The sequence below is a fragment of the Mustela erminea genome, chromosome 9, assembly GCF_009829155.1.
Source record: "Mustela erminea isolate mMusErm1 chromosome 9, mMusErm1.Pri, whole genome shotgun sequence".
In the NCBI taxonomy this organism is placed as follows: domain Eukaryota; kingdom Metazoa; phylum Chordata; class Mammalia; order Carnivora; family Mustelidae; genus Mustela; species Mustela erminea.
In genome coordinates this window covers 20860431-20877957 of record NC_045622.1, presented here as the reverse complement: position 1 = coordinate 20877957, position 17527 = coordinate 20860431, and the positions used below count along the sequence as shown (strand labels likewise).

Below are 17527 nucleotides of genomic sequence, written 5' to 3'. Positions count from 1 at the left end.
CTAAAATGTGGGTTTCTGTTAACCATATGTCTAATCTCTTCCCTCATGCAAATGTTCAGTACACTGAAACCTGAAAGCTCTCTCTCCCTTTGTGAATACACAGCGGACATACATATGGGCTTTAAAACAATTCCCAATTCTATTTTAAGATGTAAATATGATTATAATCAAATAATCCATACTTCCTCAGGGAACATTTTTCAGGACTAATCTCTCAAAACTACAATCAAATTGTCCAAGCCAAAGTCATGTGTTCCACTTAACCTTTTTAACATCTCACAGGGTGCTGTTTTTAAAATTCAACCATTACACGCTTGTCGGAAACCAGCTCACATTTAATTGTGACATTTTAAAATTGGACAAGTGGTTTGACATCTGCGCCCCCCCATATTTAGTCTCTTTAAAGTGACAGGAAAACACCAACCGATTGCAGACTTAATGGGTTTAATAAGTTTACCCCTTCAGTTCCTATTTGCAGCACCCAATATTCCTTTGAAATACCAGACAGACCCGGCAGTGGCCAACAGTACACTTCCGACCTTCAGAGTTCCAAGTTCGGGTTCTCTGAGCACTCGGTGTTGCAGTGGCACTTGTCCAGAACTGGTACCTCCCTTTAGCTGGGGAACTTTAAATGTACCAGTGAAAAAAGCCTTTTCCCCTTCAAGGGGAAGAAAGAAAATCACTCCTCAAAACCCAGCAGATCTGGCTGTGAGGTCTTTCCTCCTGTCCCATCTCTTCAGGCTTGTTTTTTTGCAGTGGAGCAAGAGAGACCAAAATCTAACCTGAGTTACAAGAAACAACAGACAGTGATGGCTATAAAGGGAGTGATCGGGAGCAAATGAGATACTCCTTTACCTCCCACATCCAATATATGTGCTTCACAGAAAAACAACAAACAAAAACAGGTCCACAAAATACGACAGCTAGGATTACAAAATCCATTCATCCGAGGGTGGTGGAAGGCAGGATGGGGAGCTGGAAGGGTCAATGGCACAGGGACAAAAATAGTATTCCAATCAGTCCAGGCACGGGGGCTGGCAAGTGCTAGAAAAGAGCTACAGAAAAACCTGTGGTCCGCTCAGACTCACCGGTGTTAAAAATCCACACACTGGTGTCAGGAAGATTCTGCCTTAAGCGCACCAGACAAAAATCCCAATTCCTCAGAGAGAAGGGAATACGCAGAGGGCCCTTGGCAGAACGGGTCCTGCCTTCCCTGGTAGAGGAGGGGACAAGGAAAAGAGCTCCTACGGCCTCCTTCCAATCCCACCCATCCCCTCTGGATGGCAGGCAACTCAGTGGCCTGCAGCAGCCTTCAGTTTGGCAGGAGATGGATGTGGTGAAGGGAATTTCTCTGCAGACGTTGAGCTACTCAGTGCGGACTGCAGGTAGACCGTCTTGTGGAAAAGTCTGTTGCTTAAGAAAACCACCAAGGAGAAGAGGCGCAGCTGGAAAAGGCTGAAAGGCAAGAGACCCGACCTGTTAGCTCCCCAATTGATCAAACCTAATGTTTTAATTACTTGACAATGTACTTGACTACGTTATATTTAAAATGACACAGGGGAAAAAGAGACAACTGAAATTTGATCAAGGAAGCACCATACAAATATTAAACACATGGGATAACAGGCAGCCGCTTAAAAAGGCGCTGGGTCTGGCTGCTGTTATGAGTGCAATGGAATCGCTATTTGAAGTATGAAGGCTCAGAGGAAATGAAGTTACATTAACATTGATTCTGATTAGAGAGGTACTTTATTATTTTTTAATTAACATATAATGTATTATTTGTTTTGGGGTATGCGTCTGTGATTCATCAGTCTTACATAATTCACAGCACTCACCACAGCACATACCCTCCCCAATGTCCACCACCTGAGCCACCTGATCCCTCCCATCCCCCTCTCCTCCAGCAACCCTCAGTCTGTTTCCTGAGATTAAGAGTCCCTTATGGTTTGTATCCCTCTCTGGTTTAATCTTTCATTTCTTCCTTTCTTCCCCTATGATCCTCTGTCTTGTTTCTCAAATTCCTCGTATCAGTGAGATCATATTATAACTGTCTTTCTGACTTAGTTATTTTGCTTTAGCCTAATATCCTCTAGTTCCATCCATGTCGCCACAAATGGCAAGATTTCATTTTTGATGGCTGCTTAATATTCCTGTGTGTGTGTGTGTGTGTTTATGTGTACACACATATATATATACACACACACACATACATACATATACACCACATCCTCTTTAATCCATTCATCTGCTGATGGATATCTAGGCTCTTTCTATAGTTTCTCTATTGTGGACATTGCTGCTGTAAACATTGGGGTGCAAATATAGATCACTATATTTGTATCTTTGGGGTAAATACCCAGTAATGCAATTGCTGGGCCACAGGGTAGCTCTATTTTTAACTTTTTGAGGAACCTCCATACTGTTTTCCAGAGTGGCTGCACCAGCTTGCAGTATAGAAATACTTTTCTATAGCTGTTTATAAACCTCAAGCTATGTCTTAAGATATCATATACTACATGTGCTTCGTTTTCAAGAGTTTCAAGGGAAAGCCAGTTACACCAGAGACTGCCATTACACTAAGCACTGGTGGGTAGCAAGAGCAAGTAAACACCCGAAACAGATCTGAAATGTCTAATACATGTATCCTCACTGACTTAACCAAAATTGATCAAAGATTAAACTTTTTTTAAAATGGCAAATCTTTAGGAGTGCTATTATTATTATTGCTAAAGATTCACTTCATTTTTTACAATTTTTTATTGTTTCTAGAGAGAGAGCATGTATACACAAAGGAATAAATGCTCACGTGGCAGGGGAAGGTCAGAGGAAAAGGGAGAGGGAATCCCAGAAGGCTCTGTGCTCAGCATGAGGCCCAATCTCACGACACTGAGATCATGATCTGAACCAAAATTCAAAAGTCAGACACTGACCTGGCTGTGCCATCCAAGCACCCCACTAAAGATTTATTTTAAAATACTTTGTTTTGGGGTATCTGGGTGGCTCAGTGGGTTAAGCCTTTGCCTTTCGCTCAGGTCATGATCTTGGGATCCTGGGATGGAGCCCACATCAGGCTCTCCACTCAGCAGGGAGCCTGCTTCCTCCCCTCTTTTTTCTCTGCCTGCCTCTCTGCCTACTTGTGATCTCTCCCTCTCTGTCAAATAAATAAATAAAATCTTAAAAAAAAAAAACAAAAAAAAACTTTCTTTTGGGGCATGTGGGTGGCCCAGGTGGTTAAGCATCTGCCTTTGGCTCAGGTCATGATCTCAGGGTCCTGGGATCAAGTCGCATATTGGGCTCCCTGCTCAGAAGGGAATATGCTTCTCCCTCTCCCTTTGTCTCTTCCCCCCAGCTCATGCTCTTGCTCAAATAAATATTAAGAAATACTTTGTTAAAAAAAAGAAAGAAATACTTTGTTTTACTATCAGTATCAATAAACTCATGCAGCCAGATCACATGATCTACTATGAAAAGTTGGCCATTCTTATAAAAATGGGTTTCACTACAAGTGTTTACATTGCCCTATCTTCAGTGAATTGTTGAATTTTAATAATATGTATAACAGCATCATTTTTTTAAATATATGTGCATATATGCCTGGGAAAAATTAGGGGATATATTCCAAGTGTTTTTCTCTCATCATACACAGTGTATATTAACACTTTCCTACAATGTAAAAAATTTATTTTTTTTTTAAGTCTCATTCCTGTAATAGTGAGATTATAGTCATGATCCTTTACAGAGAGACAGCTTACTACATTTTAGCTGATACTGGCTAGTACTTACTATGCTTTGCCAGGGGTCTTTGCTTCATTGGCGCTGATAATGAATAGAGGAAATAGGATAGAGAAGAGGCAGCCACTGTAAACAGAAGAGAAATAATCACCTTCATGACAGCCATGACTTTGGAAAAGAGATTAGAAACCCAGAGTTCCCTTGCCTCCAGAGCTAACATCATGGCTTGAGGAAACCATAATCTATCAAACACATCTTTAAAAAAATGTTGTTTTCCTAAGCACTGGCTATGGTAAACTCTGCCCCGGGAGGCAACATAAAAGAATAAGGCATTTAGGGGGCACCTGGGTGGCTCAGTGGATTAATTAAGCCTCTATCTTCGGCTCAGATCATGATCTCAGGGTCTCGGGCTCTCTGTTCAGCAGGGAGCCTGCTTCCCCCCACACCCGCCTGCCTCTCTGCCTACTTGTGATCTCTGTCTGTCAAATAAATAAATAAAATCTTTTTAGAAAATTTAAAAAAAAAAAGAATAAGGCATTTAGGATCATGCAGACAAGATTTTAATGCTAACTGACAAATGTCTGGACTATCTGTCAAGGAGAAAAACGTCTACAGACCTCCTGATGGACAAATAAGAACAGAAAATGCCTACCGTAAAACCAGGCATACAGAAGATGCTCTCTACACTGAGTATTTTACTAGTCCCCATCAAGTCCCTCTCACCAAACTACCTGATAATGTACGAGGACTGCATTGCTGTGAGGAAAGCCAAGGGCAAGCCAAATCCAAAGTAGTAAGGCCAATTCCTTTCTATGTTTGACAACCGCTGGTGCATTTCAATTCCTAAAACAAGACGGCCAATAAAATTAATTAGTAAGATTGCTTACTTCCTCTTATCAAATGACTAAACACGATAGACAAATTATTTGAGGTTTGAGTTTTAGGTACAAGTCTGTTATTTGGAACAGTTAAACATGTAAACTAGAATTGTCCAAATACGATATAAAGCTTCTGTGAGAAGTTTTTCAATTCAATAATCACAATTTCAAACCTGCTAAGAATTATGAATTACAACAGCATGCTCTGTCATGATCAGTCTCAAACAAATCAAGGTATCAAATAAAAAGGCAGCCATTCTCTAGAAATCAATTAACCTCTTCCAACCACAGATACCTGTACAAAGATGCCAAAGTCTTTAAAATATCCCCCAGAGAATATGAAAGCACTGACACCAAATGAATTTCTCAAATTTAGGAAAATGTGTGCTCCTTTATGCCACTATATGACTCAGGTAGAGCTACATCACATTAAGCACCATGAAGGTAATGTTACATTGCCATATTCCCCCAGCATCAAAGTTATGGGTTAAACCCTCTAAGCCAAGTGTAAACTCCCTCTTGCCAAAGAGGCTACTTCCTTCCAAAGATGGTTTACCAAGGGCCTAAATATTGGAACAGTTCATGAAAACTGCTTGGCAGCATTTCTAAACTAGACCTCCTACTTCTAAGATTCTTTACACGGACTCACCTTTATTGAACCAACGATATTCAAAGCAGTACAGTGAGTAGAGAAGGGACATATGCAGAAGACTAACCAGCTGACCAACAAGGTGGATGGGAAAGAGACTCACAAACATCCCCTAAAGAACAAATATGGAAAATCTTAATCCCAAAGCTTCAGAGACCGAACACTCTTCACCTGCCACTGTGAGTCACCCCCCCACACCTGTATAAACAGCCTCACAGATGCGCCTCAAGTTTCTCAACAGCGAGAGAGTGGAGAATGCCCGTGGGCAGGGAAGAGGAGGTAAATTTGTACTGCTTATTATTTCACGATTTTTAAATTTTCCAGTTGTTTCTGTGAAAAAGTGATTTAAAAATCATTACATCCCATCAAGCTTATCTGCCCCAGCATATAGGCAATACCCTAGCTTTGTGGCGCTCCCTTTAGTGAACCATTTTTCAAAACTTGCCCATGTACCCAGAAGGCCAGTCTCACCTGGATGAGGAAAAGAGCCTGCAGCAAAAGGTTGAAGAGCATGTCAGCAATTATTTTGCTGACACTAGGGAATGGGTGAGGCTTCCTCCCTGACACCTCAAACGCCAGGTCAGCTATGTCCTGTAACAGAGAAAGTAGCTCATCAAAACATGAGTAAGATGGCTTCACCACCATCCCCAATGTTAAGGTTTACCACGAGATCTGCCAGGTGACAAAAAGCTCCTGGACATTTGGTAATGAGAGGCTTTGTGACCTGAGACCTAATTCCATTTTACAAGAGCACAAAGATCAGCAGCGAGAAGGTTCAGGCTATGAAAGTACTCCATGTACGGCCACGAACCACAAGCTAAAACCTGCCACCCATCAACTCCATCATGCTGCAGGACCCAGACTCCATTCCACCATGGACCTACTTGAAACCAAATGGCATTTACAACTTTGCTAAGCACAAACAGAGGGAGCACCCAGAGAGCACTGAAAATGGACGTAAGGAAGAATTCCAGCCACGACCAAACATCTCCATGTAGTGATGGATCACCTGAAAAAAAGGGGAAAAAAAGAGTTGTCAGTTTAACTGAAGAAATGAAAAACAAAAAAGACCAAATATGGAACCCCTAGGTGGTGACTCTCCTCCCTCACCCCCCAGCTAGGTTTCTTGCCAGTGCATCACCATACCGACTTCAGGTAGTTTTCCTTTTCGGACACACACCAGTCTTTAGCTGCAGCTCTAAGTCAGAGGAGCCATCTGTGCGGCTTACTGATGGTGACCGAGATGTCACAGTGCTCCAACAGCACAGGCTATGCAGGAAACTATGTGGGTTTCTATCCCAGCTCTGCCACTTACTAATGGTTTAACCTCAATAACTAATTTCTATTTCCTCACCCATAATAAAGCTCTCTGTAACAGTACCCACTCAAAGGGTTGTTGAGAGGCTTGAGCTAAAAACATCTAAAGCTCCTGGTACACAGAAGGGTTCAACAAACTGAGAGAGACAGGGATATACCTCCCACCCCCAGCCCAGGCAGATGGCATGCAGCAATGCCTATACTTACCAATAATTTGGGCTGTCACCGACTGTAGTACAGGAATAAACACTCGATAGAACAAGAGGAGACTTAACTAAAGGAAAGAAGTAATCAAGTAAACATTAAAAGCTCTTCCTTAAAACAAGTGCTCCAAGTTTCAGTGTCATTACTTTCCAGACAGAGGTACTTACCTATCTTACCTATCTATTTATTTATTTGACAGCAACAGACAGACAGAGAGAGAGAAGGAACACTAGCGAGGGGGAAGTGGGAGAGAGAGAAGCAGGCTTCCCACCAAGCAGGGAGGCTGATGAGGGGCTCAATCCCAGGATCCTGGCATCATGACCTGAGCCGAAGGCAGATGCCTAACGGCTGAGCCACCCTAAAAATAAAGGTGTAGAGGGGCCTACGTGGCTCAGTCAGTTAAATGTCTGACTCTTGATTTCAGCTTAGGTTATGGTTTCAGGGTCATGGGATCAAGACCTGTGTTGGGCTCCGCAATGGGCATGGAGCCAATTTTGAGATTCTCTCAACCTTTCTCTCTGCCCCACACTTGTGTTCTCTCTCAAAAAGTAAAATAAATAAATTAAAACATGCATATTTAGGGTTATCCTTGACATTTACATACAAGAGTTCTTTGTGTGGGAATAAAATCACCACTGGGGCATAGACTCCTCAGTTACGGTCTTCAGCATGTATCACCATAGGAAAGCTAGTTGTCTCAGTTTCAAGACAGGGGTTGAGAACTATTAATAATAGCAACAATCTGAAGATAAGGCACCTGGCATTTAAGGAAAAGAACTTACCCAGAATACTCCACCATTCCAAGCACAGCACTGGAAAATTCTACTAACAATACGTGGCTCACTGGAAAAGACCACATGTATTCAGCTCGTAAGGTACACAGGCTATTCCATAACCTCAGTCACTCCCCACCTTAGACATTTTGTTGATTACCATTATTCTCCTAGCACCTGTTATTCTTCCAATGTTCTCCTAGTCTCAATGAGAAAAGGCTAAAAATTCTAGAGAAGCAGACTTTTTTTTTGTGGTTCTCAATTCACCATTCTGTCTTTTTAAAATGCCAAGACACTGAGCAAGCATGATTGCTAGACCCTAGTTTAACTCAATGTGGAGGGAGAGGGGGGAGTCTCTTGTAACAATTTTTTGGGAAAAAAACATAAAGAGCAAATAATGGGGTACTGAAACTCCAAGTGACTATACAGGGTCCTAATTCTATACTAAGGACTAGTCACTTCCTGAAGTCCCTCCCCCTCGGATATTTTCCAATATCAGACCCCACTCCTTACCTCTCTTGCTTCCTTTCTATACTTTGGGCTCTCCTCTGTGCCAGGACACTGCTTGCCCTTCTTCGACGCTGCTCTTCTCTCTTTTGCTGAATCCGAGCATCTAGCTTTGAGATGGTACAAATTCCCCAGATGGAGTCTTTGATTCCCTATAGACAAGGGTATTATTTTTCTTTCAAACATTTTATTTATTTGACACAGAGAGATAGAGATAGGAGAGAGGGAATACAAGCAGGGGGAGTGTGAGAAAGAAGCAGGTGCCTGGCTGAGCAGGGAGCCTGATGTGGGGCTCGATCTCAAGACCCTGGGATCTTGGGGCGCCTGGGTGGCTCAGTTGGTTGGATGACTGCCTTCGGCTCAGGTCACAGTCCTGGAGTCCCAGGATCGAGTCCCACATCAGGCTCCCAGCTCCATGGGAAGTCTGCTTCTCCCTTTGACCTTCTCCTTGCTCATGTTCTCTCTGTCTCTCTCTCAAATAAATAAATAAAATATTTAAAAAAAAAAAAGACCCTGGGATCTTGATCTGAGTCAAAGGCAGACAGTTAAAGACTGAGCCACTCAAGTGCCCAAGGGTATTATTTTAAAGAGGAAGGATTATGGATCAGAGAAGATTTTCCTAAGTTACATACATTCAAGTGAAATAACAGTGGAAACCACTGAACTTATTTTTGCCGTGTGGCTTAAGGGAGCCTTGATAGTTTGATGTAATTCAAAATTTACAGCAGTTGTAAGACTAGAACTTCCAAATATCCTTTCTCCAGATTTACCAATTAATAATAAATGTGGCAAATTAATTTATTTACATACACACACACACATTTTCCCCATATGAAAAGGTGTATTTTTTTTTTTAATTTTATTTATTTGACAGAGAGAGATCACAAACAAGGGCAGTGGCAGTGGGAGAGGGAGAAACAGGCTCCCAGACGAACAGGGACCCTAATGCGGGGCTCGACCCCATGACCCTGCGATCATGACCCGAGCCGAAGGCAGGTGCTTAACCAAATGAGCCACCCAGGCATCTCCAGAATGTGTATTCCTAGAGGGATATTCTTTTCTATAACCACAAGTTACTGATTCCAGAAATTTAATACTGAAATACTTTAAATCCCCAGTCCATATTCCAGTTTCTCCATTTGACCTGACAATGCCCTCTATAGCATGTTTACTCTGCATATGTCAGAAATCAGTTCAGAATCACATGCCACATTTACTGTCATATCTCCTTAGCCTCCTTTAATTAGACACATCTCTTCAGCCTATCTTTCTTCTTCAAGTATATATAGAGGCTACTTATTTCATGGTTCCCTCAATTTCCATTTTCTCATAATTAGACCCAGGCTACCCATTTTTGGCAGGACTATCACAGACGGGCTGAGGTGTCCTTCTAAATATTAGATGCACAGTAAGGCATCTGTCTGCCTTTGCTGGCGTTGTTACTTTACATACGCAGTAAAGGCGCTATCCAGCTTCCCCATTGTATGATGCAAATTTCTCCTCTTGCAACTAGTAGGCCCTCTGCGGCAGACACCACTGCAACCAGGCAAATATCCTGCTCATTTAAGTTTCTCTCTCCGAGATTCAGTACCCATTTACAATTCTTGCCCAAACCAAGCCTCAATAACATGGGAACAAAACAGTGGTTTTCGAATCCTTCCACACTTAACACTATCAAAAGTCTGGTTACTGCCCTCTGCTACTCTTTCCGTATTAATTAAATACCTCTAGTGTGCCTATACCTGCACTAAACTCCAGGGATACAAGGACAAATTAAATACTGGTTTCTATTGGACCACAATTGGGGAAAGACAAAGAAATCATCATTGTAAGATGTAAACAGCTGGAGGATGAGAGCATGCCACGTAAGACAGAAACAACATGGTAGTAGTGCTGGAGGAAAGAATGTCCTTAAAGACTCTTGGGGAGCGCCTGGGTGGTTCAGTGGGTTAAGCCGCTGCCTTCGGCTCAGGTCATGATCTCAAGAGTCCTGGGATCGAGTCCCACATCGGGCTCTCTGCTCAGCAGGGAGCCTGCTTCCCCCCTCTCTCTCTCTGCCTGCCTCTCTGCCTGCTTGTGATTTCTCTAATAAATAAATAAAATCTTTAAAAAAAAAAAAAAGACTTGGGCGCCTGGGTGGCTCAGTGGGTTAAGCCACTGCCTTCGGCTCAGGTCATGATCTCAGGGTCCTGGGATCGAGTCCCACATCGGGCTCTCTGCTCAGCAGGGAGCCTGCTTCCATCTCTCTCTCTCTCTCTGCCTGCCTCTCCATCTACTTGTGATCTCTCTCTATCAAATAAATAAATAAAATCTTAAAAAAAAAAAAAAAAAAGACTCTTGGGGCGCCTGGGTGGCTCAGTGCTTAAGCACTGCCTTCGGCTCGGGTCGTGATCCCAGGATCCTGGGATCGAACCCCACATCAGGCTCTCTGCTCAGCGGGGAGCCTGCTTCCTCCTCTCTCTCTGCCTGCCTCTCTGCCTACTTGTGATCTCTGTCTGTCAAATAAATAAATAAAATCTTAAAAAAAAAAAAGACTCTATGGAGAGAGAGAGGATTAAGTCTATAAAGACAGTGACAGAGGCACTTCCCCGCCAGTGGAAAAGTTAGTGCTACAAACCCCAGAACTGCGGGGCGCCTGGGTGGCTCAGTTGGTTAAGCAACTGCCTTCGGCTCAGGTCACGGTCCTGGAGTCCCAGGATCGAGTCCCGCATCGGGCTCCCACCTCCATGGGGAGTCTGCTTCTCCCTCTGACCTTCTCGCTTCTCATGCTCTCTCTCACTGTCTCTCTCTCAAAAAAAAAAAAAAAAAAATCTTTAAAAAAACAAACAAACAAACAAACCCCAGAACTGCCTATCAACCAGTTCCAAAAACTACTTTCATCCATCCCTCCACTCACATATTAGGCATCCTCAACGAGCTAGATACCAGTCATACAAAAATGCTCGAGGAACGTGTAACCGACCAGGAAAAGTATACAACCAAACAACAACAAAAATTGTTTAAAGTATGTGCCACAACAGATTTATGTCCAAAGTAGACCGGTGGCACTGGGATATTCAGTCTCAAAGAGAGTAGGTAGGAAAAAGACATTCTGGATGTGAAGGCCAATCTGGACTCAAGAATGGCATTTTTACCTATTACCAGCTACTACAAATTTTGAAGCTAACCACCAGGATACAGGAAAATGAGAAAGGGCCAAGTGGGGACAAACCAACTACAGACAGCATAAATTGGCACAGTGCGCACCTGATCGTTTTAGCTACGAGCAGAGTTTTGTTTTGCTTTGAACTTCTAAATCTTCCACAAATTGTTTAAATATTTAAGGGAGTGAAGGTCAAATGGCTGAGGGCCTTACATGTGCTAGGATGATGACAGGATCCCCACCTCTAAGATGCTTACAGTCTACTAGGGCAGACTAACATTAACAGCACATAGTAGAACTGATCCAGGGTTGAAATTTTGTAGCATCAGAATGGCAAGATGAGGTAAAGGTATTGAAAGTACATCTCGGAGCAGCTGGGTGGCTCAGCTGGTTAAGCATCTGTCTTTGGCTGAGGTCATGATGCCGGGGTCCTGGGATCAAGCCCCCACATCAGGCTCCCTGCTCAACAGAGGGGGTCTGGTTCTCCCTCTGCCCCTCCCCCACTCATATTCCCTCACTGTCTCTCAAATAAATAAAACTCAAAAAAATAAAATAAAGGGGTGCCTGGGTGGCTCGGTGGGTTCAAGCCTCTGCCTTCAGCTCAGGTCATGATCCCAGGGTTCTAGGATCGAGCCCCACATCGGGCTCTCTGCTTAGTGGGGAGCCTGCTTCCCCCCCCCCCGTCCCACCTGCCTCTGCCTACTTGTGATCTCTGTCTGTCAAATAAATAAATAAAATATTTTAAAAAATTAAATTAAATTAAATTAAAAAGTAGATTTCATTGCACGAAGTGTTTTTGACCCTTCTAAGATAGTCCTTCAATTCCCCCTCTTTTATTTGAAAGTAAAAACTTTTGAGCATTCCCATTGAGAAAGGATCCCCCTGCTCCCAGGATACAGCTACAGAGGCTACAACTAGGCCGTAAGCCTAAGACACCCACTATGACGGAATTTTCTGCTATTGGTTAATTTGGGTTACTAAGTCCTAAATAGATCTTTATGGGACATTTTCATAGTGCATCGTCATTTGCACCACGTAGAATGGAGGGAAAGTAGGTTCTGTAATGTAAACAGGAGTAAAGTAGTTCAGATAATAGTAGTCTATCAATGTTCACTTATTAATTTTGACTAGTGGACCACAGTTACATAAAATAATGCTGGTGAAGGATATAGGGGAACTCTTTTGAACTATTCTGCAACTTTTCTCTAAGTCTCAAATTATTCCAAAATAGAAAGCATTTTGAAAAAAGGCTCTGGAGTCAAACTAACCAAGGTTCCGATACCACTCACTAGATAGCTTTCCCAAGCTTCTGGAAGACGTAAGATAAATACTTAATCTCCTGTGTAGTGTGGATGAGAATGAAAACCTGTAGGTGAGGGACCCAACAAATGTTAACAACCCCCCCCCCCCCCCCCCCCCGCCAAAACCTAAAGATTTCCTAGTCAGATCCTGCAACAAAAAGATCAAGAGATGATACATTGAGGTACTCACCCTGGCAAGGTCCTGGAGAAAGGTTTTGACACTGTCAGCCATCTCTTCACCACCCCAACTACCAGCTACACAGAGGAGAGAGAAGCATCTCAGAATCTTTCATCATGAAGGACCTGGAAACAGATGGAGCATAATGGGGCAACAAATAGGTATCTCACAGGTAAGTTACTTCATGTACATGTCTACAAAAGGACCTTTTCCACATACTTACATCTCTACAGGGAGCACAGATTTGGGCACTTCCACAGATACTAACCCAGGGAATTAAGTGAAAGTATAGCTATAACTGCTGAAACCTGAAAGCAATACAATTTTTAAGTCACTTCCCACCCTCACTTTTACGTGGGGGTAAATGTGCCCTTGAACCAAGAGTCTGCTCTCTGGGCCTGATGTCCCTAACTATCCCTCCTACACATTCCAAATAGCTGAGGATTTGGAAATGAGTGATAATTACATCTCAGTATCCTCGTAAGCGGTAGTTATACTTGATGTAGAACCTCAAACGCCTGAATGAAAATATAAGAGCAAGACAAAAGTTCTGGCAAAAATTACTAAATATGCACTTCACACACAGGGCCCTCTGGCACACAAGTAAGCTTAAGATACAATGTGAAACCACCCCACCTAGACTATCAGATAGGCCTCCCCATGTTTTCCAACTTTAAATATATACATATATATACACACACACACACACACACACACACACACACGATTTTAATAAGCATACAAAAACAGTGGAATATAAACTAGGTCCAAAAAGTTTGTGTATAAACATTCCTTGAAACACTACAGCTTTCTCATTTCAAGTAATTCTCACGTAAACAAAAAACCCAGCTCCAAATATTATGACAGAGTTTCACAAGCATCTTGTATAAAACTCCCAATTCCCAATTTCAAAACATAAGCACCTTTTCCCTCACACATTTAACCACTTCAAACTGTACCTTGACCCAACTGGACTACTGCCACCCAGAACCAGAAGAGCAGGGACTAAAGCAGTAGGAAAGCAACTTGCATAACATTGTATGTACCATCTGCTCCTAAGGTCAAAACCCATTACTTCAGATACAGAAGTTTCTAGGGTTCAGAAACTTCTGTGAATACTCCCACTTAAAAACGCCTCAAGGTCGGGTAACTCACTATCAGGTGACTAGTAACTACTCAATACACCATACTAGTTTCTTAAGATTATCATGGATTCACTCTTTTTTTTTTTTTTTTTTTTTAAAGATTTTATTTATTCATTTGACACAGAGAGATCACAAGTAGGCAAAGAGGCAGGCAGAGAGAGAGAGAGGAGGAAGCAGGCAGAGAACCCGATGCGGGACTCGATCCCAGGACCCTGAGATCATGACCTGAGCCGAAGGCAGCGGCTTAACCCACTGAGCCACCCAGGCGCCCTATCATGGATTCACTCTTAACCAGCTACTGCCTCCTCTGTAAATTAAGGATATTAAAATTCTTCACAGGTCTTTTGAATAGAAGATGTTAAAACTGAAAAATAGTAACCTCTATATAAACCCAATCCCACTAAAGACTGAGCTAGCTTGGGAGTTGGAGGAAGCTAATCACTCGGTCTGGATTTCTCACAGGACCCTGACAAGTCGCTCACAGCTCTAGTCAAGGAGAACAGCTGTGTTATTGGAACCGTGGCCATTAACACTTTATCTGACCTGTGGCCACTAACACCTGGCTTCCCAACGTACAAGGGACAGATTACCTACTGACCTAAAGGGGCGGTATAAGGACAAGTCACTTCAATTCTATAGAGACCCTAGCAGCCTTCCTTCACGGATACTTGGTGAATTGCCCGGTTTGACAAAGAGCTGAGGCATGGAGAAAAATAGGACTTGCCACCATTTAAGACCACACAGGGGGAACTTTATTATTGAGCTGGAAGGAAATAAGATGCATCTGGTTCTCAACACTTTATAGATGGAGGAACTGAGTCTCCGAAGTTAAATGCTTGCCCAAGATGACAGCAAATGAATGGCTACTGCGAACTTCAAAAACCCTGGTGGTTCTAACCCTCAGTCGGGACTACTTCTTACGCAAGCTTTGCAATGAGTTTGTTTAACCCGAGCACCCCATGGACAACTTCTCTTGAACCTGGAGATACAGGTGGCCTTTAGATCCCTAATAGTCACCAGAACTCCTGAAGAATCTTGAGGCACAATCCTGTCCTTCCATTTCTAAGCCACCCAATCCAAGACCGGAAAGCAGGAAGCTGTTCTAGCCCACACCAGGTGCAGAAAGGCTGAGCATCCTCGCTTCTCTCGAGGGCTTCACGGACTGCTTCAAGTCCACGGGTCAGCTGGGACCCGTCTCCGCGGTAGCTCCTTGCCAATTTCGACCGGAAACACAGTCTCCCCTCGCAACCCAGCAGTGCACGAGGTACTGAGGACGCTCACCTCCGGTCACACGCACAGCTAAACATAGATGCGCCGCACCTGGGGCAGCGGACTGCGTCCCGCGGCCTCGCCTGGCCCGAATCGGGCCAGTACCTTCCTGCTAGGGGTGCCCTCCCGAGAACCCTGCCTAGAACCACGCACTCCCGCGCTCGGGCCCTCCCTTCCCTCGCACGCCCTCGCAGCCCCTGCCTCGCATGGCCCCAGCCGCGCGCCGGCTGCGCGGCGCCAGTGGCCTTGGTTCGGCCAGTCTGCACCTACCCGGCCGCTCCGCCGCCGCGGCTCCGGCCCGACCGGCCCCCTCGCCCACCGCGGACCCAGTGGGCTCCTCTTAGACCCTCCGCGCCCGGCCGCCAGCTCCCGCCCGGGCGCTCCCAGGGCCGGGGCCGCTGCGCCCGCACTGGGCATGCCCGGGCCGCACGGGGCCGCTGGGAAGTCGGGCGGGCGCCGAGCCGAGAGGAGCCGAGCCGAGGCGCGCCGCGCAGCCCTGGGTGGGGTGGAGGGGGCGGGATCGCAGCGGCGGAGGGGGCGGGGCCAGGAGGGGCGGCGGAGCCTGGGAAATGCAGTCCATGCGCCGACCCCGCCCTTCCCACGCCGCGTCCAAGGACGCCCAGGACCGCGCTGGGCGCTTCCCGGACCGCCTTCCTCATTGTCCTGCTCGAGCTCTCGTCCTGTTCGTTGCACTGTCGGTTTACTTCTGCAATTACATGTCCTTCTAAAACCCTAGGAAGTCTAACAGGAGAACAAAATACAGAGGTCACCTTGCTTTATCTGGCTGGAGATTTTCTGAAACCGAAGGGAACTATGCAACGACAGGCTTAAGTCAAGATCATGAAGAACAGGACATGCCGCCATACAGTTCGGCTGCAGTAGGTGTGCACTCTGACGGCGAAGTGATGGTTGAGATTAAAATTCTAAAAATGAATAGAAATAAAGCCTTTTAATCTCCATCCCCACCAATCCATTTTTAGCCCAGGAATGGCAATTCCTTGGTATCCACATTAAGTCTCCCCTAGAACTTTTTCTTTTCTATTCCCAGGCTCTTATATCTCACTTACCAGTTCTTTACTTTTCACTTCCTGTTTTCCTTTACCTCTGTGTTTAGAACTGCTAGTGCTAGGACCACCTATAGGATCAGATTTTTACCACGAGAAGCTGCTTAGAGCAACCTCCTATTTGTGGGGCGGGAAGCCCGTGTGTCAAGCGACTCACTCAAGGTCATTAGTAGAGTAAATGTCCAGGCCTCCTGACTCTTCCAGTTAAGTGGGCTAGGAGTTGTTCACCTCTTCTCCCTGGCCCAACATCCAGCCCCAAGCCAAAATAAACCACCCCCCAACCTTGAGCCTGCGGAAACCTTCCTTCCCTTCCCTTAGAGGAAGAGGATCAGTGGAAATGATTAAGATCCAAGAAGGGAATGAAGCATTCAGAATAGAAGCCTTGAAGTAAAGGGCCAAGCTAGGATTTATATGTAAACTCCTGGAGAGGTTTGGCGGGGAAGGGGGACAGGGGCAAGCCACCCTGGCCCTAAGGCCCTAAGAGGAAACCACCCCTAAAAGGATTTTACACCCCTTGTAGGAGCCCTCCACCCCTATCCCATGTGATAGATGACAAAAATCCAGTTGGATGGCAGGCATCATAAGGGTTAATAAGATTAAAACAGCCCTCCAACAAGCCCATAAAAACCCATAGCCTTAGAAAGCTGATGGCCATCGTCCCAGGTCCCCTCCGTCTTCCAGAGCTTGGTGCTATCGCTGCACTATCACTCAGTACACTTTGCTTTGCTGCCCACTACTCAGTCTAGTCTACCTCTTCATTCTTCAAAGTGGTGACTGAGAACAGCAGGCACCAAAGGAAAGGAAATCCTGCAACCCTATTGCTTTGTTTACTCCAGCACTGAAGTCATACAAAGAGGAGACATACCTATGTGCTCCTTTTGCTCCTATTCAAGTAGAAATCTTAAACTGTTTTTTACAGGGCACCTGGGTGACTCAGTTGGTTAAGCAACTACCTACCTTTGTCTCAGGTCATGGTCCTAGAGTCCTGGGATTGAGTCCCACGTTGGGCTCCCAGCTCCATGGGGAGTCTGCTTCTCCCTCTGACCTCCCCTCTCATGTTCTCTCTCACTCTGTGTATCTCTCTCTCAAAATCAATAAATAAATAAAAATCTTTTTAAAAAACTGTTTATTACATAAAACAGCTTTTTTTCCCCTTTGGAATTTTATTTTGATTAAAGTAAGCAATACATCCTCTGAAATTTAGATATCATGCTATAAAGAGATGGAAGTGGTTTAATGGTAGACTGAGTATTGTATCAGTAACAATAGTAGCCATTCTTCTGAACTCTATCCTTTCTCAAAAGTGTGAAGTTAGAATTTAATACACATTAATCCCTAATTTGCTTGACAGAAGGAAATCTTACA

At 44.4% G+C, this 17527-nt stretch overlaps 1 protein-coding gene across 1 annotated transcript; it reads right to left on the bottom strand.

The window, feature by feature from the left end:
* Nucleotides 1-317: 317 nt before the first annotated feature.
* On the bottom strand, nt 318-15580 carry EI24 (EI24 autophagy associated transmembrane protein). Its single transcript, XM_032358681.1, has 11 exons — nt 15369-15580; nt 12697-12809; nt 8070-8215; nt 7566-7626; nt 6787-6853; nt 6147-6271; nt 5734-5853; nt 5263-5374; nt 4467-4578; nt 3787-3861; nt 318-1455 (listed from the first exon to the last, which is right to left on the bottom strand). Exons 2-11 carry the CDS (start codon nt 12736-12738, stop codon nt 1293-1295), a joined length of 1023 nt encoding a protein of 340 aa, XP_032214572.1. The 5' UTR covers nt 12739-12809; nt 15369-15580; the 3' UTR covers nt 318-1292.
* Nucleotides 15581-17527: the final 1947 nt, after the last annotated feature.